Here is a 22,251-nt window from a genome sequence, read left to right on the forward strand (position 1 = left end):
ACAAGTCCCGCCCATTGCTCTCCCTTGCCAGAGATGCCAAAAGGTGACCCGCTGCCAGAGAATGGCCCGACCCCGCGGGTCTTGTTGATTAACAATGATTATATCTTTGTGGCTGTTTTGTTTGGTAAATGCGTGTCGCTGTAAATATGGGTCGAATTCTCGCCGAAAGCGAGACGAGAATCATTTTGGCATATACCCAGTCATCTTTTCCGGACCCGTCGTTCTGTTTCCGAGCAAAAGATTCGCTGAAGAGGGGTGTAAAAAAAATTATTACCAAGGTAGAGAAAGTACCGGAGAAGCAGTGGCCAAAGGTGGACGATGACCATGACCATGACAACAAATCGCGGGCCGATCAGGACCGAGGTAGAGAAAATGGAGGGGGAAGAGAAAGGAAAACAAAAGAGAAAAAATGAGCAAAGAGCGGAAAAGAATGACGGCGGCTCTTGACGGTGACCCTCGCACCCGACACAAATCAAGGCCTGCTGTCCAGGCTACACGAAGTGTCAAGTTGCGACACCGCCCGTGGTTGTTGTGTGTCGAAGTGGATCGCCGGAGGGAGGGTATTGGTGATGTTTTAAATCGGGCCCCGTTCGGTCTCGATCTCGTTCGCCCTCAGACTTCCCGGCTTCCTTGACGTCGCGTTCAGGGCCAACATCGTCCGGACCCGGATCATCAGAAAGAAGCATAGGGGGATCTTCTAGAGAGTAGTTATCGAAATCGTCCTCCGGAGGATGCGGGTATTCTTCGTCCGTGGTGTTGGACTGGCCAGCGCTGGTGGAATCCATGTTGTGCGAATGTGCATGTGCGGCGGAGTGCGAGTCTTGCGTCGACTTGGGCGGCGACTTGGGAGCCTTTTTAGCCTTCCTGCTCTTGGCCTTGGCCTTCTCCAACAATCGCTTCCTCTCCTCCTCCTGTCGTCGGACTTTCTGGTCCTTGAGCTCGTATTGCCGAATAAGCGCGTAGGGGGGGACGCCAAAAATTCTTTCGTATTCGCAGAATTCACAAATCCAGACATCCTCCGGCCGCGGCGCATGATTAGTCAGTTTCTCGTATGCCTCCTGGCGCCGTCGCGCCGCCGCCATTTGGAGCTCTTTCTCCCCGCGGCGCCGATTTTTCTTCTTCTTTCCCGATGCCCTGGGATTCGGAAGCACCCTGCTGCTTCCACCGGACACTCCGGCCGGATCGACTCCCGTCTGCGTTGCCATCGATGCGTGCTTACTTTTGCTCATCCCCGCGTACCCAGAGAGCGATAGCAATGAGTGTACACCCGGGTCCGTACCAGGCCACTGCGTACCAGGGACTTGGGAATCGCATGTAAAGGTGAACTGGGCTGATGTCGGCCTTGGCTTGGCCGTGTGGGACGGGGGTTGATGCAGCAAACTGACGTTTTCCTGGCCAGCACTGCCCGACAACTTCTCGGCCTTGGCAATAGCGCTGGATATAATCCCTGAACTCTCGTCTTGGAGAACAAATATCAGGTTAGCAATAGAGCTATCGTATGCTTGGAGTGAGTGTGATGTGGAAGGATAAGCATGAATCTGCTGACGACGGCAAATGCCATGATAGTGCCCTTTGCTGCATGAAGAAAAGGAGGACAAGGAAAAAGAACAGAAAAAGACGAGGAGAAAGAAAGGAAAAACAAAAGCAAACGCAAAAGCAAAAGCAAAAGCAAAAGAAAGCGGCACGGAAATGAAAAGAAAACCTTTATGCAAGGGAAACATCGTGGAGCAGGCCCGTTGCTGTCTGCACGAATACTCCTGCTGCGAATGGCTTCTGGAAAGGAAAAGCAGAAAAGGCTACGACTCGCATCACACCAAGTGATCGTCACAGTAACAGAAATACCCGGCATGGTATGTTCAAAAGAGCAGACAGAAGACGGCAAGCAGAAAGCAATAACGACTTGTGGGGACTTACTTGGGCTACCCGGCCACTGAGGAGGCCGGGGCTTGACTCCTCGCCCGACCCAGCTGTTGGCAGCGTCGGACAGAGCTCTCAAGGGGCTCCGCCCGTTCCTGGACCGGCCGAACCTCCCTCTTCCCGGTCCAGAAATGCCCTGGCTGTTCGAAACGAAGGTACCCGTTCCATAATAGGAAGGGGAGGCCATGCCGGACAAGTCAGCATCGTTCGAGGGAGGAGTGCTCCCCGATACGCCAATAGAGTTACCCTCTGCCAGGGAGTGAGTGCCATTTAAGGACGAGTCGCCCGCCGTCGGTATCTTGCGCTTCTTCTTGTTATTCGTGTTCTCGAACGAGTCGTAGCCATCGGCCGACGACGCTGTAGAAGGTGGCGGCTGCGGCGTGTGGTTCTTGGATTGACCGGGTTTGGGACCTTGGCCAGTGGCGGCGGCAGAGGCAGAGGCAGAGGCAGAGGCAGAGGCGGCGGCTCGGTTCAGGATCTCGGGATGTGATCGGCGCACAACCTTGCTGTTGGAAAATCGTTTCGACTCATCCTCGTCGCTCTCTCCGCCCTCCGCGCTGCCCCCGGGACCATCCTCGTATCCGGAGTCTCGAACCACTGTATAATTCTTGCCCAACGTCGGCGAAGGCTCCTCGCGAATGACTCCAGGATACAGAAATAACGGGCTCGAGTTCTGATTTGAAGGCGGGTACTCGATCGAATCCGCAGCCTCGGGGGACAGTCGTTCTCGGAGCCTCCGCTTGGGTAACGGTCGGATGGGGCGGTGCTGGAACAGTGAAGACAGGGCTTCCGGTGACATACTTCTATCGTGTTCAGGACCTAATGTTGGATGAAAAAAGAAGAAAAAAATCAGCGAGTGAGCTTACGGGCGTACTACAAGGCTGACCAAGAGGGCAACGCCATCCCTTAGTCCTAGCTATTACCCTACTTTGAAATGTAGGGTAGTGGCTAAGCCTGTAGGGAGAGCAGCAACCAACGAGAAGCAAGGGACTGCTCGGAGAAGACACGTCGGCAGGAAGAGGGTCGTACCCATCATCTTCTTCCGAATGATTTCAGTGGTATCGCCAAGTCTATCCACTCCCCACCAAGCTCGAACAGGGCCAAACGAAGGAAGGAGAAACGAAGTCTCCCTTTGCAAAACAAAGTTGACGTATCCGAAATGAGGCAGAGATATACCGTCCTGAAGTTCGAGGGCACGAGGAGACGAAAATATATCGATGGCTTCGCTGAGGTGACGAGATGATCCAGACTGGCGAGCAGTTAGCAGCCGGTTACCAAGTAAAAAGAAGCTCCGAGTCCGACTGTGATCCCCAGGCCGCTCCGCTGGATATGCATCTCTGTATTCCAATCGAAGGGGAGCAGGGTAAGGTGCAGGTCACAAATCCCACGACCCCTGCGGACATCGTAGGTAGGAAGAGGCCAGGATGGCTCATAGACCACGGCATGGTTGGGCAGCCAGAATGGAGGAGAAGGCGAACGCCCAGCATACCTTTTTGTTCGAGATGAGTACATCCAGATGGGTAGAAAAGCTAACAAACAGATGTATTGGCGGCCAAAAGAGCAAGAACCACAAGCAAGACGTCCTGTTCGTGTTGCGGGATGATGTTTAGACCTTTGATTGCTAATGACAGCGGAACAATTCCATGACAATATGCTTGAATGTGCGATTAGGGGGCGGCAAGGGTCACCGGTCCGTATTATCTAAGCTCCGGGAGGGAGAGGGGCTACAGTCATTTTAGGACTCTTTAAAGAGATAGGGGAGGCAAACGAGTCTCAATTGATTGCATTTACTGCTTTGATAAATTGAATAATTGGATACGTGCACTCATTGAGTCATAACGGCTCAATTGACTTCGAGATGGTGTCTTTCTTCTCTCTTCGTGGACCAACTTCATTAACCCTTGACATCACATCACCGCAATGTTACCCAGTGTAGATCAAAGGCTTCCCAAGCAGGCCATCTTGGGAAAGAATTCATACAAATAAGGCACACACATAAGCGTTATGATGAAGTTCCTTTCAAGAGTCGAACGTTAAATCAAGCTACCCCGCCGAGGTACTACCTCCAAAACAAATGCAGATGGCTCTCGAAGCGGTACGGAAGAGCTCAGCTGGCTGTGAGCGAGTTAATACCGTCTTTTCTCCAATGAGTGTGCTTGACAAGTCTCTAGTACAGACTATGCACAAAACTAAGGTACCTGTACCTGTAGTTTACTCGAACCTGGCCTACATTGTCGACGGAGTACTCCGAACCAACGATACCAGCCCCGCAGAATACCTGCTGAATGCATGTACGAAGTACATATTCGCGGACTGTGCGGAGCTAAGTACTTCGTGGTTAATGGTACGTACATTGCCATTATAGCTTGTACCTCTTAACCAGGAATGGCGATTGATGGTGGGCGCGGACTCGTCTGCCACAAAGCAGCGACCAAAGGAGCTGGAACCTCCCCAAGACCCGGCCCTGTCGAATCCCTCCGCAACTTTCTCCCACGAACCGCCTCTACTCTTTGCTCCTCACACCATTCTTCGGCCTTGCGCATTACCTTGCGGTATGCCCTATTATTTCTTCACCTCAATGTCAGGCATGCGAACAGCTCACTCCCGTTTACGACTTTCTCGGAACACGCGAGCCCTTCTTTCAATCTAGCTTGCCCCAGTCGCACGGCAATTCTTCCACCCTCACCACCCTCACCACCCTCACAACCCTCACAACCCTCACAACTGCCCACAAACACCAGACAAGGTTGGCTTCTCCTATTCATGTTTCCTGCCACGTTGGGGTCTTGTGATTACCTGAGTGGCCGGTTTTCTCTTTCGTTTTCTAACCTCCACGCTCCTGTCTTCTTGTTCAGGCCCTCCTACCTCCCACGCATCTGCGACTCGATTTCCTCAATCTGCCTCCATGGCACCCTCGTCTCCTCGGCGTTCCTCCAGGGCACGAGGAAACACCATAACCCAATCTCAGCCTTCTTCCTCTTCTACCTCGAGCATCTCAGGCCGAGCGGATAGGAACACGAGGTCGGTGCACAAGAACACCTCATCCAAGTCGACACCGACCGCTTCGCTTTCTTCCGAGCCTCTTGAAGATCTTGAAGAGACTGTCCTCACCCGCCGCCGGACGCGAGGACAAGAAGAGATGCGCGACAAAGTAATAAGAGTCGACCCTTACGAAATGACAAATGACGGAGACGAGATACAGGAGGACGATGAGTCGGTCCGCTGCGTCTGCGGTTTCGACGAATACCCCGGCCCCCCGCCATTCGACGAGGATACAACGCATGGGAAGCACAACCCGGAGGCGGATTTTTTTGCCAGCATTGAGCTCTCAGACGAAGTGTCTGGGCTTTTTGTGCAATGCGACATTTGCAAAGTCTGGCAGCACGGCGCCTGCGTCGGCATTTTCACCGAGGAGAGCTCGCCTGATGAATACTTTTGCGAGAAGTGTCGAAAGGACCTACACAAGATCCACACTGCAAACAATGGGTACGTTTGCTCTTCTTTGCCTTGCTTTATTTTTATTTGGCTTTGTTTTCAAAAAAAAAAAAAAATGTTTCGTTGTCTGTTTTGTCTGGGTTTGTCCAAACGTTGCCGTCTCCATCCGTGTGGGCGACCCAATGACCGTAGAAAACGGGCGGCGACATCGTCTTTCTATGCTTCTGCTTCGGGACGTCTTCCCTGTTTCCCTGATTCCTTGATCCAAATTCTTACGATGGCCTTTCTTGATCAGACAACGCTACTCCAATTATCTTCCCCTCGGCCGCCCATCGCGTACGACTTCTCGAGCCACCTCCAAGGACAGTGTTCGGTCACCCAAAGAAGCGTCAACCAAGAGCGGGCGTGCCTCTTCCGCCACGCAAACCTCGAAACGGCGATCGACAATGAATAGCCGGGACGCGGCATACGATGAAGACGACCAATTGCGACGTGCAATTGAAGCTAGCAAAGAGGATGCCCCCCTCGAGCCGACAGACGCGGCTTCAAGGAGACCGAAGCGCGGCCGTAGCGATAGTGAAGAGTGAGTGGGCTGCAGCAACCCTGCCCATTCGTTGTATACGCCGCCACTGATCCTGTTTTGTTGCAGAAATCAAACAAACCTAAAACGACAACGGACGACCTCCTCGGCCTCACCTCCTCCGGAAAAGTCGGTGGCAGTTGAAGACGGGTCTGAGGATGAAGAAGTCGACCGAATCGGCACCGGATCCAAGAAGTCACGCAACGGTCGTGATCCGAAACAAAAGTCGGAACGCGAAGACCGAGAGCGACAGCGTACCGAGAGCACTACCAAGAAGAAAGGCCGGTCGGACCGGAGGCAAGCTGAGGGTGTGCCCGACAGCGTTCCTGTTAAGGACTCCAAGAAGACTCCTTCGGGCGCAGATTCCGAGCCTTCTGAAGAATTGTCTTTAGTTGCGCCTCGGCCAGCAGCGAAAGCGAGCACAGATCCTCCGCAACCAATTCCTACCTCTGCTCCCTCTACCACTGAAGACGATCCTCCTACGACTGCGACTGCGACTGCGACTGCGACTGCGACTGCGACTACGACTGCGTCTGCCACTGCCACTGCCACTGCCACTGCCACCTCGCCACAACTACAACCACCACCTCCCCCTCCTCCTCCTCCTCCCCCCCCTGCCCCTTCTGCTTCTGCTCCTCCTGCTCCTCCCGCAGACCCCGTACCATCCCCTGTGCCGACACCAGAACCAACTCCCACCATTCCGCCCAGCACGGGAGGCACCCATAAGAAGTCAAGCCGAAATCTGAAGCGTGGCAAAGGCCGGAACCAATACACTCGTGACCGCGAGGACATGGATCATCCTCAATCGCCTGCGAGGTCCATGTCGAGGGATACGACTCGGCCGGCCGATGACCATCAGCCCAGCGGACACTCCAAAACGTCGTCGGCGGCGGAGCACAGTAAGCACGGCGGGAAGGGCAAGGGAGGGGTACACGGCAAAATGTCCATGACCGACATGAAGCGACGTGTGGCGGCTTTCCTCGACTTCATCTCCAAGACGCAAATTGAAATGGCGGGCGAGTCGACGTCCGGGTCAAGAGGGACCCCGAACAGCTCGGAACAACCGAGCCCACGCGATCCTGAACCGAGCGGGCCGAGTGTGGACACCGACGTCAACGGGAAGCCTGAAGAAGGGACCAAAGACGCGGTCAAGGGAGTGTCCACAGACGACGCAGCACCCCCCAAATCGACAAAGTTCCAGGACCTTAGCTGTGTGGAGATGATGGATGCCCTGACTCGGGATTTGTTGAAATGGCAGAAACATTATGCAAGCTAGACGGCAGGGGCGTTGGATGGCTTTTAATGTATGATAGGGGGCGAACAGGGCTTCATTGGAGGTTTATGGAACAGGCATGGGATGGGAATTTTGTTTCTTCTCTTGATTTCTTTGTCATGGCGTTATGCTTCAAGGCTTTTTTTCCTTCTCGGATGCTTTTCTGCCTCACTAGATGGATCTATGACAAGTAGGTCGAGTCGTTGCCACGGATAGGCTTGCAGAACATGTGGGATTTTCTTATGTGTCATTCAAACTTTGAAGACATGGGTATCTTCTTTTTATTTTAAAAAAAGAAGAAGGATTGCGATATTCAGAGATGTGTATATCAGTCGGAGATAGTCGGCACGATGACACTGCCTTCTACTATAGCGTACAGCTTCCAGCTTCATGGCGACTCGAGTACAAGTACAGAGAATGGTATATGTATACATGTATGCCATTTCAGAACAACAATTCATTCCTCCCACATCAACCAGCTTTTTGCTTTTTCTGCGACCTCTCCTTCCTCAATTCCTTTTCTCGTTTCCTGGCCTGGCTAAGGCTGACGGCGCCGCCACTCTCCCGGGCCTGCTCCCTCTCACGGAAGGTCTCGTCGCTGACATCGTCGAGGACGAACTTGCCAAGGTTGCCCATCCGCCACTGTTGGACAGCCCAGGTAGCGGCGGCGTCCTCGTCGACGACGCCGCCAGCCTTGAGCTTCCCCGTGCGGCGCGCGACGCCGGCGAGCAGGTCGGCGATGTCGTTGGTGGGGTCGCAGAAGCGGGCGTACAGGGCCGGGTCGACGAGATTCATGCGGTAGAGGAGGTAGTCGGCCAGGATGTGGGTGGGGATGTGTTCGTCCTTGACGGAGCCGACGAGGGCGAGCTTGACCATGTCCTCGGCGCGCTCGACGTACGGCATGAAGACGCCCGGGGTGTCGAGGACGAAAACGCCTTCGCCGAGGGAGTCGTCTCGGTTTCCGGCTTCGGGGTCGTTGGGGTGGTTGGGGCCGTTGGGGTGGTTGGGGTCGCGACGACGGCGGGGGCCGCGGCCGTCGAGGATGCGGACGGGGGTGGAGAGTTTGCGGGTGATCCCCGGCTGGGCGCCGACGCGGGCGACGGAGGTCTTGGAGCGGGCGTTGTGCATGCCGTGGGATCGCAGGCGGTTGAGGAGGGTGCTCTTGCCTACGTTGGGCATGCCGACGACGAGGGCTCGGAGGCCGGTCAGCGAGTCGGCTGTGCGGGCGACGGAGCGGATCTCGGAGAGGAGGGCCCTCGTGGTTTCGGGTTTATCTTTGCGCCAGAAAACGGCCGGATGGCGGTGGCCGGTTATGACGCCGGAGGGAGAAGAGAAGTCATTGGAGGCGTGGAGGCGGCGCAGGGCGCGATCGGCGGCGGGGGTATCGGTGCCGAGGTCGGAATGGGTGTAGACGACTATGCGATGGCGGCCGGCGATGGCGCGGTCGAGGTGGTGGTTCCAGCTCGTCAGTGGTACGCGGTAGTCGCGGCACTCGACGACGAGGCCAACGTTGGAGAGGCGCTTGGAGATTTCGCGTAATCCGGCATGGTGGTGGCCGAGATAGTAGGACCGGGGGATGGATTCGGAGAGAGGAAAGGTGAGACGTGGGAAGAAGTGGGCGGCGGCGGCGCCTGTCATGATGGTTCAAGGCAACAATAGGTCACCAGATGTAAGTATCATGCTACCTTGGATCTTCTTCCATTGTTTCTATGTGGATGGGCTTGCCAGGAAGGAGATTGGCCGGCAGGCTGTGATGATGCTCGGGGATGTGTGGTTGTACACATGAGGGAGTGGTGTTGTGTGGGTTTTGAAAGAAATGTTCAGTTCTCACAGGCACGCGGCGGCGACGCGGTATAGGAAGAAATTGACTGGTCCTGATTGGTTTCTCAGATCGATTCTTATCAGCTGTGCCGATAAGAAGTGAAGATGACGTCAGGCATTGGAAGCGGTACGTACCTATCAAGATGAGGTAGCTGTTGCACGAATAAGGCACGCATACACCGAAGTATCCCGTACCTGGTACCGGACGTGCATTTTATCCAATTAATAGCAAGGGAATTGGGCTTGCGGTTCGGTTAGAGGAATAACAAACACCCCCAGAATACAATATTCTGCTTTATTCCATCTAGACCCTTATTTTCGACGATGAAAACAAGGGTTTTACGCAGACAGGCCGTTTATGGTGGAGCCAGCGGTCCACATTCTAGAACCTCGTAGCGGCCCCGGCCCCGGGCTGTCTCCACTTCATTTTTTTCTACACTCTCACCGTCGTCACCGTCTGAGAACTTTGCCCCCCCGATTCCCATCCCAATAACACCAACCATCCCAGCTTCTACACGTACTTTATATAATGTTTCTCTTAATTTCCAGGTACCTGTAATCTGATATCGTCGACGTTAAAGTCACAGAATATTATCCTTAACCGTGGCTACTCGTACAACAGTCCAAAAAGTCATCATGTCGTCGCTTGTCGCCAAATCCGTATCACACAAAGCTTCATAAGGGAGAAAGAAGACTCCTCTGGGACACTCGCTCGACTGGTTTTAATATGGCCCGCCGTGGTCCTAAGCCAAGGGCCCATCACGGCCATGATGAGATTGCACCCGTCGATGATGATCCGGAACGTCGGCCTGCGGATGCAGGTTCGGGGCCTGCCCGCCGAGGAGTCCGGAATAGGAGCAGAGTGGTGTCCTATTTCGCCAAAGGTGGCAAGTTACGCCCGTTCCGACTACTCCGGGTTGACGCGCGGAACATCCGGACCCGTTACTTCTCCGACTGGACCGTGTTCAACCAGCTCGTCGTCGCCAGTACCGTTTATGTCTTCTTCACGAACCTATTGCCCGGCATCACTTTTGCTGGGGACCTCTATGCCCTGACTGGCGAATCCTGGGGTACCATCGAGGTAGTCTTCAGTACGGGTCTATGCGGCGTCATTTTTGCCCTGTAAGTGGACGGCCTACGTATCTCGGCTTGACTGGTCCCAGCCTGATCGTTGCTCACTGTTCCTCCAGCTTTTCGGCCCAGCCTCTGACCATCTTGGGCGTCACGGGACCCTTCTCGGTGTTGGCGGAAAACATCTACGCCTTGTGCGAGAAGACTTTCGGGGTCCCCTTCTTACCTGTCATGGCCTGGTCCCTGATCCACGCAGGGTGGATGCACTACCTCCTGGCCATCTTCAACGCCCACGACTGGACCATGCAGTACGTGACCGACTTTGCCGCCGACATCTTCTCCCTTCTCAACAGCGTCATCTACTTCCACAAGGCGGTCCGGGAGCTGCAGCGGACGAAGGGAGTCGTCTCCCTCGCGGCCTTTCTCTATGCCATCATCGGCGCATCGGGGACCTGTCTCCTCGCCGTTTTCTTGTCGACGGCAAATCACTGGAAACCCCTGTTTCACAGATATGTCCGAATGGGGCTGGCAGAATACGCGGCCGCCATCTCCATCGTCTTCTTCGTCGGGATGCCGTACATCGGAGACCTGCGCACGCCGGACCACAACCTTCTCACAGTGCAGAAGGACGTCCGGCCTTCCTCGCCCGGCCGGAGCCACTTCTTCGTCGAGTTTTGGAACATCCCCATCGAGTGGGTGTTCATCGCCATCATCCCCGGATTCATCATCACCGTCCTTTTCTACTTTGACCACGAGATCAGCAGCATCATATGCACGGCGAAGAGGTACGGAGTGCGAAAGCCCGGGGGTTACGCGTGGGATGTCGCGCTGCTGGGGACGACCACCATCCTTTGCGGAATCCTAGGTATCCCCCCGGCAAACGGGCTATTACCTCAGGCTCCCTTACACTCGGAGTCATTGATGCATGCCGTTGTCGAGGATGACCCGGAAGGCGAGCAGGAGCAGGAGCAGGAGCAGGAACGAGGACAAGGACAAGGACAAGGACAACAAGCACAGGAACCGGGCGAGCCGCCGCGCAAGCCCGTCATGCGGGTCTACGAGCAGCGATACTCGCACCTGCTCCAGGCAATCGGTATCCTAGTCTTCGTGACCCCTCCGTTCCAGCACCTCTTAGGCCTGACGCCCACCTCCGTCCTCGCCGGGCTCTTCATGTTCATGGGCTACCAGTCGCTCTCGGTGAACCCCATCCTCGCGAGGATCGGGCACCTCCTGACACCGTGCTCCGACCTGCCACCTCTCCCGCGCGGAGCGACCTGGCTCGGCGTGCACACGTACACCATCACCCAGCTCATCCTCACGGGGGTGGTTTTCGGGGTGACGCTGACGGTGGCGGCGCCGGGGTTCCCCATCATCATCGTCGTGCTCGTGCCGGTGCGGCTTTTTGTGATGAACCGGATTTGGAGCCGCGAGACGCTGCGCCATGTTGATGGATGGGCCACGCGTGAGGGCAAGCCGGAGGACGACTACGACGACCACGACCACGACGGTAACGGGGAAGAAGATGGTCGAGCGGGGGTGTTAGTGGAAGGGGATGGCGCGGGCGGGGAGAAGGGGACAAAGTGGAGGACTTTGCCCGGGGATTTCGCTTAGAACGACGGGGATAATAAGGGGATGAGATGAGAGGAGTTGAGTAGAAATGTCTCATTGCGGAATTTAATTAGCGTAAGGTATGAAAGAAGAAGAGAAAGAACCCCAGTTGTAAATAGATTTCTGCATCCTGGTTCTACATAGCCTCATCTCAACAGCAACTCGTGGTTCGGTTTCACAACCGCGTGCAGGTCAAAAGATAAGGGCTTTTCCCCGGATTTCGGGAGCCGTTCCGTCCATCCCCTTCCTCCTACCCCGCGTCCTAATCGCTAGCTACAGATATATTTGGTCAACTACGGGGGCTAAAGGCGCGCGAAGTGGACAGCGGATGTCGATTCCCGTCTGACATGGTCAGGTGGGCTGTATGCCTAGAACGGCCGACTCAGGGCCGGGTAAAGGGAGAAAGCTCGAGTAGGACTTGTATATTTATTAATTAGTTTCATGAATCCTAGGACAATAATAAGCCGCCCTCTCCCCCGTGGTAGTCGCATCCAGAGAATGAAGTTTGAAGATTATCATCCCCCCCGCCCCTTTTTTCCCCCCATTTTTCTTTTCCCTTTGCAACGGACTCGGTTCTACGCGGGAAGGTCCCTTGGATCCCATTGAAGCTACACTCTTAGATTCCCTGTCCGTTTCTGAAAATGGACTCCGTCAAAGGCAAATATGCCGTTGTAACGGGAGGTGGTTCAGGTGAGTACTCGCCTTTTACGTTTCAGAGCAGGGAGACGGCACTGGGGGATGTAACGTGCTGGCCTGCCCCCCCCCCGGGCCCAAGCTAACGTTGGAACATGCACCAAGGCATTGGCCTGGCTTTCGTCCAACTCCTACTCTCAAAGGGGTGTTCCGTCCTCATAGGCGACCTCAAGCTCCGCGACGAAGCAGCCGAACTGCTGACCCAATACCCCCACCCGCCAACGAAAGACGACAGGCCCTCGGTCCTCTTCCAGGAGACGGACGTGGCGTCGTGGCCACAGCTCCACCGCCTCTGGGACCGCGGGCTCTCGACCTTCCCGCGCATCGACATCCTCTGCCCCGCCGCCGGCATATTCGAACCGGCGTGGAGCAACTTCTGGCAGCCGCCCAAGACGGCCACGAACCCGGACTCGCCCTCGCGCGACCGGCCGACGCCGAGCCGGGGACGTACGCCGTCTTCGACGTGAACCTGACCCACCCGGTGCGCCTCGCCCAGCTGGCGATCGGGTACTGGAGCCAGAGGGAGCAGAGGGAGCAGAGGGAGCAGGGGGAGCAGGGGGAGCAGGGGGAGGGGGGCGGCGGCCGCGGGTGCATCGTCTTCGTGAGCAGCGTGGCGGGCCACACGACGGGGCTGGGGTCGCCGCTCTACTTCGCGAGCAAGAACGGGCTGACGGCGTTCGTGCGCAGCCTCGGCGACCTGCACGGGGCGCTCGGCATCCGGTGCGCCGCGGTGGCGCCCGGGGCGGTCATGACGCCGCTGTGGCTCGACGATCCCGAGAAGGTGGCCTGGCTGGAGAAGGGGCCGGGCGTCTCGGCCAACTCGAGCAATTTCTGCACCGCCGAGGAGATTGCCGAGTCGATGCTCCTTCTCTGCAGGGAGGGCGAGGGGGGCACGATTCTGGAAGTCACGCGTGGTGGGAGCAGAGTCGTGCCGCAGTATAACGCTGAGCCTCCTTCTTCGGTTGGCGTCATGGTGTCGGGGTATTCCGAGGCGATCGCTGAGCTGCGGGCGTCGTTGAAGAAAGGGTTGAAGGTGTAGGAGAGGAAAGAAAAGGGAAGGAAAGGGTAGATATGGAAGTTAGCATGGCACGGCCTCCGACATGACAGCGCACACCATGGACTCTTGGCGCTTTTCCCTGCACCTTGTAGAGTAGCAATGATTTCGGTCGAATTTAAGGGCCGAGTGGCTTGGGCACTTCTGCGAAACGACTTGTTAATATCGCCCAAAACTTTATGGGGTTCACTCAATTCACGACAATTCACGACATTTCAAGAATTTATACAGAAAGTCCGAAGCAGTTTACCTTAAAATCTACCGAAACGTTTGCTTACTCGCAGTACATACGGACGGAGTAATCAGGGCGTATGACCACCAATCGCTGAGGTTCCAGGGGGTTTGTTGGGTGGGGGTGGGGCGGGAGAGCAACGGTGCAACCCCCAGCACGCAGTTTTAGCACGGGGTTGGAGGGAGACCGCTGTACGAAGCACACAAAGTACGAATGCCTGGGTATCTTGCCTTAATTACCTACTCCGCAGTACCTGCTCCGTAAGCGTCCTTCCTCTCCCCTCTACCTTAGACTCCGAAAGCTGTACACGTACGTTGTAAGCGCGCGCTGGTGCTTACTCCGTTTTATTTCTCCGCAGTCAGTCTTATCCGTAAGGTACCTCACTTCATGCCTGATGCGGCGGAGTAATTACACTACACGTACACGGGATGTGCCTGTTCTCCGCTCCGTACGGTATTGAGTTACATGACAGGGCATTGCCCCCATCCGATCCGACTTCCCGTGGCCGGGGGCAGTTTGTAAGTGTACGGTTGATTCATGTCGGTTCTGACGAAGCCCAGGAGCCGGACCGATTGGACATTTTGCTGCCAAGAACCCGACGCGGAGTATGGATGACCAGGTGCATATCGCCGCGATGCGACTACAGTTGTTACTCGCATCATGTACTCAACCCAGGCAGGACAGCAGGAACAGTCAGTGGTGAACCGGGTCGGCGATGGATGAGACAAGACGAAGACAGAGCATGTCGATGGAGAAACGGATTATGGGTATTCGAGTGTGGTTTGGGTAGTTTGTAGTTTGGGTATCCAGGACCAGGCCACTCCTTTTCCAAAAGAAATATCCCAACCTAAAAAATGTAAAGCCGGTGACATGTCATGTATTGATGTAATGCCCATCCATTTGTCCCTATCCAAAATCGTGCGGTTCCCCGCAAAATCAAAGGGGAAAGGAAAGAAAGGCTATAAGACGAAGGGGAAGGGAAGTAAGTGGCTTGTCCCCCGTTACAGTCGTATCGACTCGGGATCAAACCCCGAATATATCATGGGGTCTCCCATACCCATCAGGGCCTCCGGGTTCGGACACGACAGCATGTGCGGCTTGATCGTGCCAAACTCGTCGGACTCCATCGCCATCAGGCCCAAGTCCAGGTAGTCCAGGTCGGGCAGACCATCCGACGACTGTTGCAGCTGCAAGAATTGCTGCGTTGCCGCCAGATTCATCGGAGAAGTCATAGGCTTGGCCGCCGCCGCCGTTGTCGTCCAATGCGGACCGTACGAAGAAGGGATGGCGGCCGCCGACGACGTTTGGCTGCGGAACATGCCGGCGGGGACGTGGGACGGCGACGACACCGAGTCGACGTCAAAGTCGCTGCACCCGCCCGTAAAGCTCCGCGGCGACATGGTCACGGCCGTGTCGTTGCCGCCGCCGCCGAAGAAGACGTGCTTGCGATAGTCCGTCTCGAACTCGGAGTGGTCCATGTCGGTCGAGCTTGCTCTGTCCGAAAGGTTGCAGCTAGATTGCGACTCCGTCGTCTCGGTTTCTCGCTCTTTCTCTTTTTGGTGAGGGTGTTGTTGGTGTTGTGGCTGTTGTTGATGTTGTTGATGTTGCTGCTGCTGCTGCTGCTGCTGCTGCTGCTCCTCCTCCTCGAGCTGGTGTGCTAGTGCCGTCATGCCCGCCTCGTCTTCGGGGAACACCGAATGCGCGGGGAGATCGGCGTCGAACTGCGGCCGTATGCAACCGAGCTTCATGGCAATGTCGTGTACCACGGGCTGGCCCCTGTCGTTCAGTTCCGGCTCGTCCAGGTCCCATGCCTGCTGGCTCCTGACCATGGCGTAGAGCTTGTGCACCGTTGCCACCAGCGCAAACTGCGCATGCTCCAGCACCTCGGCGTAGCCCCTGGGAAGCTGCTTGAACTCCGTCTTCTTGCGTACCCCGGCCGTGCAGACGAGACCATCGTCCTTACACCTCTTGCACGGGAATTCTCCATCGCACTAGAATCGGCAGTGTCAATATGAGAAGAAGAAGACGAAGAAGAAGAAGAAGACGAAGACGAAGAAGAAGAAGAAGAAGAAGAAGAAGAAGAAGAAGAAGAAGAAGAAGAAGAAGAAGAAGAAGAAGAAGAAGAAGAAGAAGAAGAAACCCAAAAAAAAAGAGGGACAGAACAAACCTTGGTCTTCTTCATCCTACACCTCTCACACGCCTTCCATACCCTTTTATGCCGCCCGTCTGACACTCCGTGAGCGACTTGGTCGTGGTGAACCGTAGCGCTGTGTGGGCTGGCTCGTTTGGACGTGTGCCGGTGCGGTTTTATGGACTTTGAGTTTGATGAGGAGCTCTTCCTGGAACCCTGGGACTTCTGCTCCTCCATCGGAGGAGAGGGCAGACCACTGTCCATCTCTTTGAATTTCGTATAATTTGTAGTTAAGCAGACGATGGGGTTTCGGATGCGTATGGGAGAGACTGGTGCATCAAGAGAAAATCCCCCCGGCCGAATTGATGTAAGACGGAGCTCCGATTTTTGTAAAAGAGACAAATGTCGTTGATGATAAGATGGTAATCCCGGGGGGGAAGCGGGGAATGTTATACCGGCAACGATAAGACCAGAGAGAGAAGGGGCTGTGGGGAGACGGGATAAATTGCGGCCGTGTAAGTGGAAGATGCTTTCGTCGGGAGCAGCATGTAAGACGTATTACTCGGTACAACCCAGCAACAGAGCACTAGCCAAAACACCTTACATGGAAGGAAGCCAAGAAGCGACAGGGTAGCTCAGTTGGAGGAGGGGCGGGCAGGGATTTGGAGATGGTGGGAAGGGAAGTCAGCCGGAAGTCAGCCGGAAGTCAGCCAAATAAGTAGTCCTGTCTGTCTGACTTAAGTATGGGCTTGGCCCTGACTCGGCCGATGGGTAGTAATGACGAGTAGAAAGAGGTTCAGAAGCAAAGAAGGGGACTGGGGAAAGAAAGAAAAAGAAAACCAGAGGCGGACATAAGGGGGTATAATAATGTTAGTGATTCGGCCGTGTCCGACTTTTATGACGAAAGTCCCATGTCCTTTTAGAGTTCCAGCCAGACCTAGTCAACAGAACGTTGAACGTTGACCGGTCGGCCGGCCTGTTACCCTCTTTTATGTCCGAAGCGATTTGTTAAACCCAGGAAGAAAAAAAAGAAGAAGAAGAAACGTCTTTCCCGTTTCGGCGTTTCGGTGCCGAGCTAATTACCACGCGGGCTCGATTGGGGTTGTAGTCGCTTGTCACTACAAGGTTCCTTTTGCCGAGAAACGGTCGCAGAAAACCCGCACTTTTATAAGTCCCTTCTTCTGTTTCTTCTTCTTTGCGACGGCCGCAATTTGAAAGGTTCCGTTGAGAGAGTGGGGGCCACTTGTGAAGTGGTTACTAAGCCCGAGTTCCTGGCTGCAGACGAATGAATTTCTATGCATAAGACTTTGCGAGATCTTTGCTCGAGTCGATGCAGTCGAGATTGATCCGTAAAAAGATGAGATGGCGACTCGAGGGTTGTTGGGACGGCATGTGCGAGGTATTATACGAAGTATAACTGAGGTACGAAGGGGAACAACAAACAAGGAGGGGGTTTTTTTTTTCTCTTTGTAAGCACGGGGGACCGCATGCCGTTATTTTCAATCGTTGTAAAACGAAGCCCTGGTCAGAAGATCGCCCAAGGCCGACATGTTTCGGCTCTGACCTGACTGCGGGAATGGGGGGGCCTTTTCGTCTGCTTGTTGACCAGGGGACACCAAACAAACCCCAACCTCATCCACAACTGGAGATGGATCTTATTACAGCATGCCAAGGCCATGATATGGGCAAGGTGAATCCGATGTCTAAGAACACCCGAGGCAAAAGGCATCATCACATATCTGTGCCTTCAAATTGTTTAATTTGATGACGACTATGTTTAAAGTACGTACTCAGACTTGTGAGAATCGGCTCAGGCACCAAGTTCGTCCTGCCATATTCAGCATACCTTCGAGTACAACGTACGATGGGTCGCCTATAAAGGGTCCTCTGATCGATCCCGAATTCGAGGGGCGATCGGGGACTGTGGATTGGTTGGCAGTACGCGTACTACTGTACAACGTAAGGTACCTTTAGGTAGGTACGGTAGGTACTAGACTCTACGTACGATCTACTTAGCCCGGCGGTACGTCTCCCGCGCGGTCTCAAGCCAAGTCCCGATCCAGGCCTTGATGCATATAGGGGACGGTAATCGCGTGGGTACCTCGAGGTACCTCGGGGATTACGATCAGTCCGCCGGTTGGATTGATTTATAAGCTCCGTGGAAGAGAGGGGGCCGAGTTTATTCCTTATTTTAACGGTCAAAGCTTTGTCTCTTTTTGTCTTTCTCTCTCTTTTTCCGGGTTCTTTTCTTCTTTCGACTGATTTCTCGAAAACTTGCTGGACAAGACGAGGTTAAGTCGTGTGGGTGAGGTTTAGCTTGGCCAGACCATGACCATGAAGATTCGGTCCACTACCTAAGGTACTAGGTAACGTCATCGGTCTATGGAAATGACACCGTCTTCGAGTGTCTCGGAAGAGTTTCCGCAAGCCGTTTTGGGTGGTGAGCTTCTTTACAAGGATGATCGACAATGAGCGACGAGCCAGACATTGCGATGTTGTCTGCTGTGTGTGTGTCAACACGTCTGTGCCTTGGCCTGTCCCCCAAGAGCTTGTTGGTGCACGGTACTCCGTCCCGAGGTGCAGTATCACGGAGAACGGCGTTTAGGACGGAGTTAATACCCACCAAACGGTTCATAACCCTGCGTGCAGCGGGGCCTTCAAGGTACGGATACAAGCAAGGTATAATTACCCGTACCTCTCTGTCGTGACCTTGCAAACCATGTCTGCTTGCCGTCGATAACGAAGCTGTGAGATGAAGAGCTTGAAGCCAATGTTACTTGACAAAAACCAGGGAAGAGACGCAAATGTCTATGGAGTACCTACTAATTACAACGTAGATGAATTAGCGCTTCTTCATCAAGCGGGGCCGCTCGGTGAGGTTCGACCCATAATATAAGGCAGCCGGCTACCTTGGTCGGCGTCCAGAATATACCTTAGGTACCTTTTATGAAGGACGAATACAACGTAGTATCCGTAAAACTGCCGAAGCTGGTCCACACAATAAAAACAAGAAGGACGTCAACTTACATGAAACAGTGCTTTATTTCGGGTAGCCCCCGAACTAACGTAGGGATACGATACCTCTCGATTGATAGGAGGGCGCTGTCGGAGGGTTGAGCATCCAAACCGCGGTCAATCGACAATCGGAGGGACCGAAACCTATCGCGCGTAGAAGGACGGACGAAGGTCGGCAAGGCTAAGCCCAGATTCTCAGGGCATCGTCATCGCCACTAGTAGAGTAAGGAAGTCGAGTTACGGTATGTTCCACATTCCCGCCCGTGTAGCCATACGTGTAGAGTTTTGTGCTGGATGGGGTAAGGTGAGGGACCCGGTTGGCCGGGAATAGTCACGGTCTCGGGAATTAGACCACAGGATTCAGGTTGGAGTGTTCGTCGTGTTCGTCGCCCATGCTGAAAACAGTCCCTGCCAAGGAACCTCATCCGATAGACAGAGGCAGCTTAGTAAGGCATATATAATTGCGGCGTGATTAGGTAATATGACAGGAGCTCAGCTCATTTGTCACTTTGTACCTAAGTTACTTTACAGTGTTTCTCAGAATACCTAACGTCTGATGAGAAATTCTCCTCTTGGACATCTGAAGAAAACAAACTGAGGTAATAATCCCGTAATGCGGACTAAACCGGATTCCATTCCGTTCCTGATACAGCATTAGCATTGGCTGAACTGCATTACGCAGTACCGGTACCCCAGCATCGGGTCCACGGAGCTGTCATTCATATACGGATTGTCGATCGAAGGCTTCACAATCTACATAGCAGTCGTACGAATACTTTTTATTGCCTATCATCGGCCACCATCCGCCGCTTCATCTTCATCCAACCGTCTCAACCTGGGGTTACTCACTGTAAAGATCCCGTCCCGGCCCTACAAAGGCAGCCTGCTAGCTGTCAAGCTACTGCCGGTTTCCGTGTCAGCGCGTTAATTTGGAGTGCATCCACCACATGCCAAGCTCCTTGCTAGCCTCTCGCGCCGACTTTATACATGGGCATCGTACGAAAGTAATTACCGACTAGGTTCTTAATTCCGGTCACGAGCTGAGTAGCCCTGTTCCATGTGGACCTATGAGGGCCTACTTAATAGTAACACAACGACATCGCTCTGGCCATGTGGTCGTCGGTCGTCGCTCACGAATTTTGTTGTTCGGACCAGCTAAAGAAACACACGAAGCACAACGTGCCGAGCAGCACGCGGTTCAGTCATGTGAACGACGCGGGACATTCTCTATGGCCTGGCCGATCTGCAGCATGTCTTGAGGAACCAACCCCGAGGTTATCGAAAAAAAGGAAAAACAAAAGAAAAAATTGGGGTTTCCGTATGCTTTAGCTTTCTCCTCGGCCCGCGCACTATTTCTGCCCTCAGAGAAAGACGAGAACGCCATGGCTTGTTTCGAAGAAGCTTTGTCGAACAAATCATGGACTGCGGAGTACGGCAAAACGAACGGCCCGAGTTCGGCGGTGTTGGGGCTTTCGGAGACCCAACGGGCACATATCGGGTTTCATACTTTTTTTTTCTTTTTTTCCCCTTGGATTCATCTACATTCGCATACGTCATTCGGGGGATATCTCGGTGAGCGAATAAATAAGATAGACAAGAAAAGGCCCGCACAAGACATGAATCGGCTCCGCACGGATATGTCTCCGGCCGGCTTTTCCCTAGCACGGGTTTCGATAATACGATACGATACCAGAAGATACTTCCCTACTACCTTTGGGTTTCAGGGGCCCGCTCGTCGTCATTGTCTCCACCCTTCAATTCTGGCACTCGTGGTTTTCCTTCTAAGCAACAAAAAAAAAAAAAAATTCCCGTAATTACCGGATCTATTGGGACTTCGAACGGGGGGTGGGATTTGGCGTCGGTCATCCCCTGATCCGGAACAGAACGGCTCTTGACGGTCCAGCGTATCTACTGTAGATTCCTCTATTTCGTAAGTGGAGGAATCCAATCCATGTCCCCGATGTCCGGCACTCTCGGCCGAGTCCACTTTACAGGCGAGTTAAGTGCCGTGAGCCGGCCGTCACAGACCTCGAGCCTCGATCCCCGTCATTTGTCTCGTACGAGTCGATTCCGCAAAATTTTGTAACGCTTACATCCATACGTGGAGAGTCTGTGATGCGTAGGCACACGAATGATGAGTGCACTTATTACTACACTGTTCAACTACGAAATGAATCTTTCTACTCGTCGAATAACGAAGGCCGGATAGAATGCCGGGTTTTATCCGACATGGGTAATCTTCATTGCCAGCTTTGAGCGACCCGCAGGTTTGCAGCGGTGTCTACCTTACATGGAAAACCTCTAGTGCCCCCGTCCTCTATCTCTAGCTTCAGATGCGCAGCCCATTCCCCTCCATTTGATACAGTAGCTTCTAACGCTTAGCCTACAGCTTGGCATTCCCGCTTTGCTTGTCCTGCTGCAGCCTCACGACGCCCTATTGGGTGTTGAGTTTGTGTCAGTAACGGAGATCATGGCCCTATAAAGAATCGAGTAATGAAAAAAAGAAGAAAGAAAAAAGGGAGGGGGGAAGCAACGCAAAACTCACCTCCTGAACACAAGTCGCCAATAAAGTCCCATCCGCCGCGAAGATGCGCCTCGTCACCAATCCCCGGCCATCCCCCGCCCAAGGCGTCTCCATCTCGGAAAACATCCACTCGTCCACCTTCACCCTCCGCGGCGCGTGGAAGTAGATGGAGTGGTCCAAACTGACCATCATGCCCAACACAGGGTGGCCCTCCTTACCTTCCCCATCCCCATCCCGCGTCGCCTTCAACCGGGGCATCAGCCGATGCACCCTCGCAACGGTGCCAATGAACCCCGCGTCAGAGACGTAAGCCAGCGCATTAAGATGCGCCGCGAGCCCCCCCGCCTCGCTCACCTTCCCCCGGGCGCGTACCCAGCTGCGACAACGGACCTGGTCCTCCTTCTTCCCCGCCGTCCCGTCCTCCTCCTCGGGCCACACCACCTCCGTCCCCGTCGTCTCGAAAGGCCCCGACTCCCCCCACACCGGCTCCCCCGCATCCGCGGCGTCCTGCCCCTGCCCAGCCCCCGGCGGGACCACACCCGGCGGCAGCGCCGGCGCGTGCGTCACGAGCTTCCGCCCGCCGGCGCCCTCGCGCACGAAGCTGATGGTGGCGGTGAAGACGCACCGGCCCTTCTGCCGGGCCTGGACGGTGCGCGTGGCGAAGGAGCGGCCGTCGCGGACCCGCTCGACGTGGAAGAGGAGCGGGATGGCCGCGTCGCCTGCCAGGAGGAAGTAGCAGTGGCAGGAGTGCACGAGGAAGACGCCCTCGGACGAGGAGGAGTCGGTGGGGACCGTGCGTTGGGCGGCGGCGAGGGACTGGGCGATTACTGCGCCGCCGAAGATGCCGCGCGCGCCTGGGGGGAGCCATTGAGGGCGGGCGTTGGTGAAGATGTCCTA

At 54.8% G+C, this 22,251-nt stretch overlaps 9 protein-coding genes across 9 annotated transcripts; 5 read left to right on the plus strand and 4 right to left on the minus strand.

Annotated features, from left to right (window-relative positions):
- Positions 1-503: 503 nt before the first annotated feature.
- On the minus strand, positions 504-2,716 carry SODALDRAFT_285992 (hypothetical protein; the record flags this gene model as incomplete). Its single annotated transcript, XM_028608512.1, has 2 exons — positions 504-1,459; positions 1,915-2,716. The coding sequence occupies 2 exons, from the start codon at positions 2,714-2,716 to the stop codon at positions 504-506; spliced, it is 1,758 nt and encodes a 585-aa protein (XP_028462546.1).
- A 1,233-nt stretch (positions 2,717-3,949) lies between these two features.
- SODALDRAFT_318217 (hypothetical protein) lies at positions 3,950-4,798 on the plus strand (the record flags this gene model as incomplete). The annotated part of the gene is made up of 2 exons (XM_028609376.1): positions 3,950-4,261; positions 4,346-4,798. Coding segments are annotated over exons 1-2 (507 nt in total), but the record flags the coding sequence as incomplete, so codon positions are not given.
- Positions 4,799-4,822: 24 nt separating this feature from the next.
- On the plus strand, positions 4,823-7,208 carry SODALDRAFT_321401 (hypothetical protein; the record flags this gene model as incomplete). Its single annotated transcript, XM_028609618.1, has 3 exons — positions 4,823-5,403; positions 5,648-5,935; positions 6,002-7,208. The coding sequence occupies 3 exons, from the start codon at positions 4,823-4,825 to the stop codon at positions 7,206-7,208; spliced, it is 2,076 nt and encodes a 691-aa protein (XP_028462548.1).
- Positions 7,209-7,514: 306 nt separating this feature from the next.
- On the minus strand, positions 7,515-9,004 carry SODALDRAFT_329614 (P-loop containing nucleoside triphosphate hydrolase protein). The gene has a single exon (XM_028610994.1). It carries the CDS (start codon positions 8,841-8,843, stop codon positions 7,677-7,679), a length of 1,167 nt encoding a protein of 388 aa, XP_028462549.1. The 5' UTR covers positions 8,844-9,004; the 3' UTR covers positions 7,515-7,676.
- Positions 9,005-9,479: 475 nt separating this feature from the next.
- Positions 9,480-11,990, plus strand: SODALDRAFT_318221 (hypothetical protein). The gene is made up of 2 exons (XM_028609377.1): positions 9,480-10,148; positions 10,217-11,990. The coding sequence occupies exons 1-2, from the start codon at positions 9,754-9,756 to the stop codon at positions 11,706-11,708; spliced, it is 1,887 nt and encodes a 628-aa protein (XP_028462550.1). The 5' UTR covers positions 9,480-9,753; the 3' UTR covers positions 11,709-11,990.
- A 176-nt stretch (positions 11,991-12,166) lies between these two features.
- Positions 12,167-13,437, plus strand: SODALDRAFT_382316 (NAD(P)-binding protein; the record flags this gene model as incomplete). The annotated part of the gene is made up of 3 exons (XM_028615221.1): positions 12,167-12,395; positions 12,504-12,861; positions 12,915-13,437. Exons 1-3 carry the CDS (start codon positions 12,347-12,349, stop codon positions 13,435-13,437), a joined length of 930 nt encoding a protein of 309 aa, XP_028462551.1. The 5' UTR covers positions 12,167-12,346.
- A 1,248-nt stretch (positions 13,438-14,685) lies between these two features.
- On the minus strand, positions 14,686-16,079 carry SODALDRAFT_321405 (hypothetical protein; the record flags this gene model as incomplete). Its single annotated transcript, XM_028609619.1, has 2 exons — positions 14,686-15,675; positions 15,852-16,079. The coding sequence occupies 2 exons, from the start codon at positions 16,077-16,079 to the stop codon at positions 14,686-14,688; spliced, it is 1,218 nt and encodes a 405-aa protein (XP_028462552.1).
- A 3,232-nt stretch (positions 16,080-19,311) lies between these two features.
- SODALDRAFT_364257 (hypothetical protein) lies at positions 19,312-20,615 on the plus strand (the record flags this gene model as incomplete). The annotated part of the gene is made up of 6 exons (XM_028614629.1): positions 19,312-19,341; positions 19,513-19,745; positions 19,786-19,834; positions 19,986-20,082; positions 20,160-20,328; positions 20,555-20,615. The coding sequence occupies 6 exons, from the start codon at positions 19,312-19,314 to the stop codon at positions 20,613-20,615; spliced, it is 639 nt and encodes a 212-aa protein (XP_028462553.1).
- Positions 20,616-21,029: 414 nt separating this feature from the next.
- On the minus strand, positions 21,030-22,248 carry SODALDRAFT_329618 (Thioesterase/thiol ester dehydrase-isomerase; the record flags this gene model as incomplete). Its single annotated transcript, XM_028610995.1, has 2 exons — positions 21,030-21,264; positions 21,376-22,248. Coding segments are annotated over 2 exons (924 nt in total), but the record flags the coding sequence as incomplete, so codon positions are not given.
- Between the last annotated feature and the right edge of the window lie 3 nt (positions 22,249-22,251).

Source organism: Sodiomyces alkalinus, assembly GCF_003711515.1.
Source record: "Sodiomyces alkalinus F11 unplaced genomic scaffold SODALscaffold_16, whole genome shotgun sequence".
Taxonomy (NCBI): Eukaryota; Fungi; Ascomycota; class Sordariomycetes; order Glomerellales; family Plectosphaerellaceae; genus Sodiomyces; species Sodiomyces alkalinus.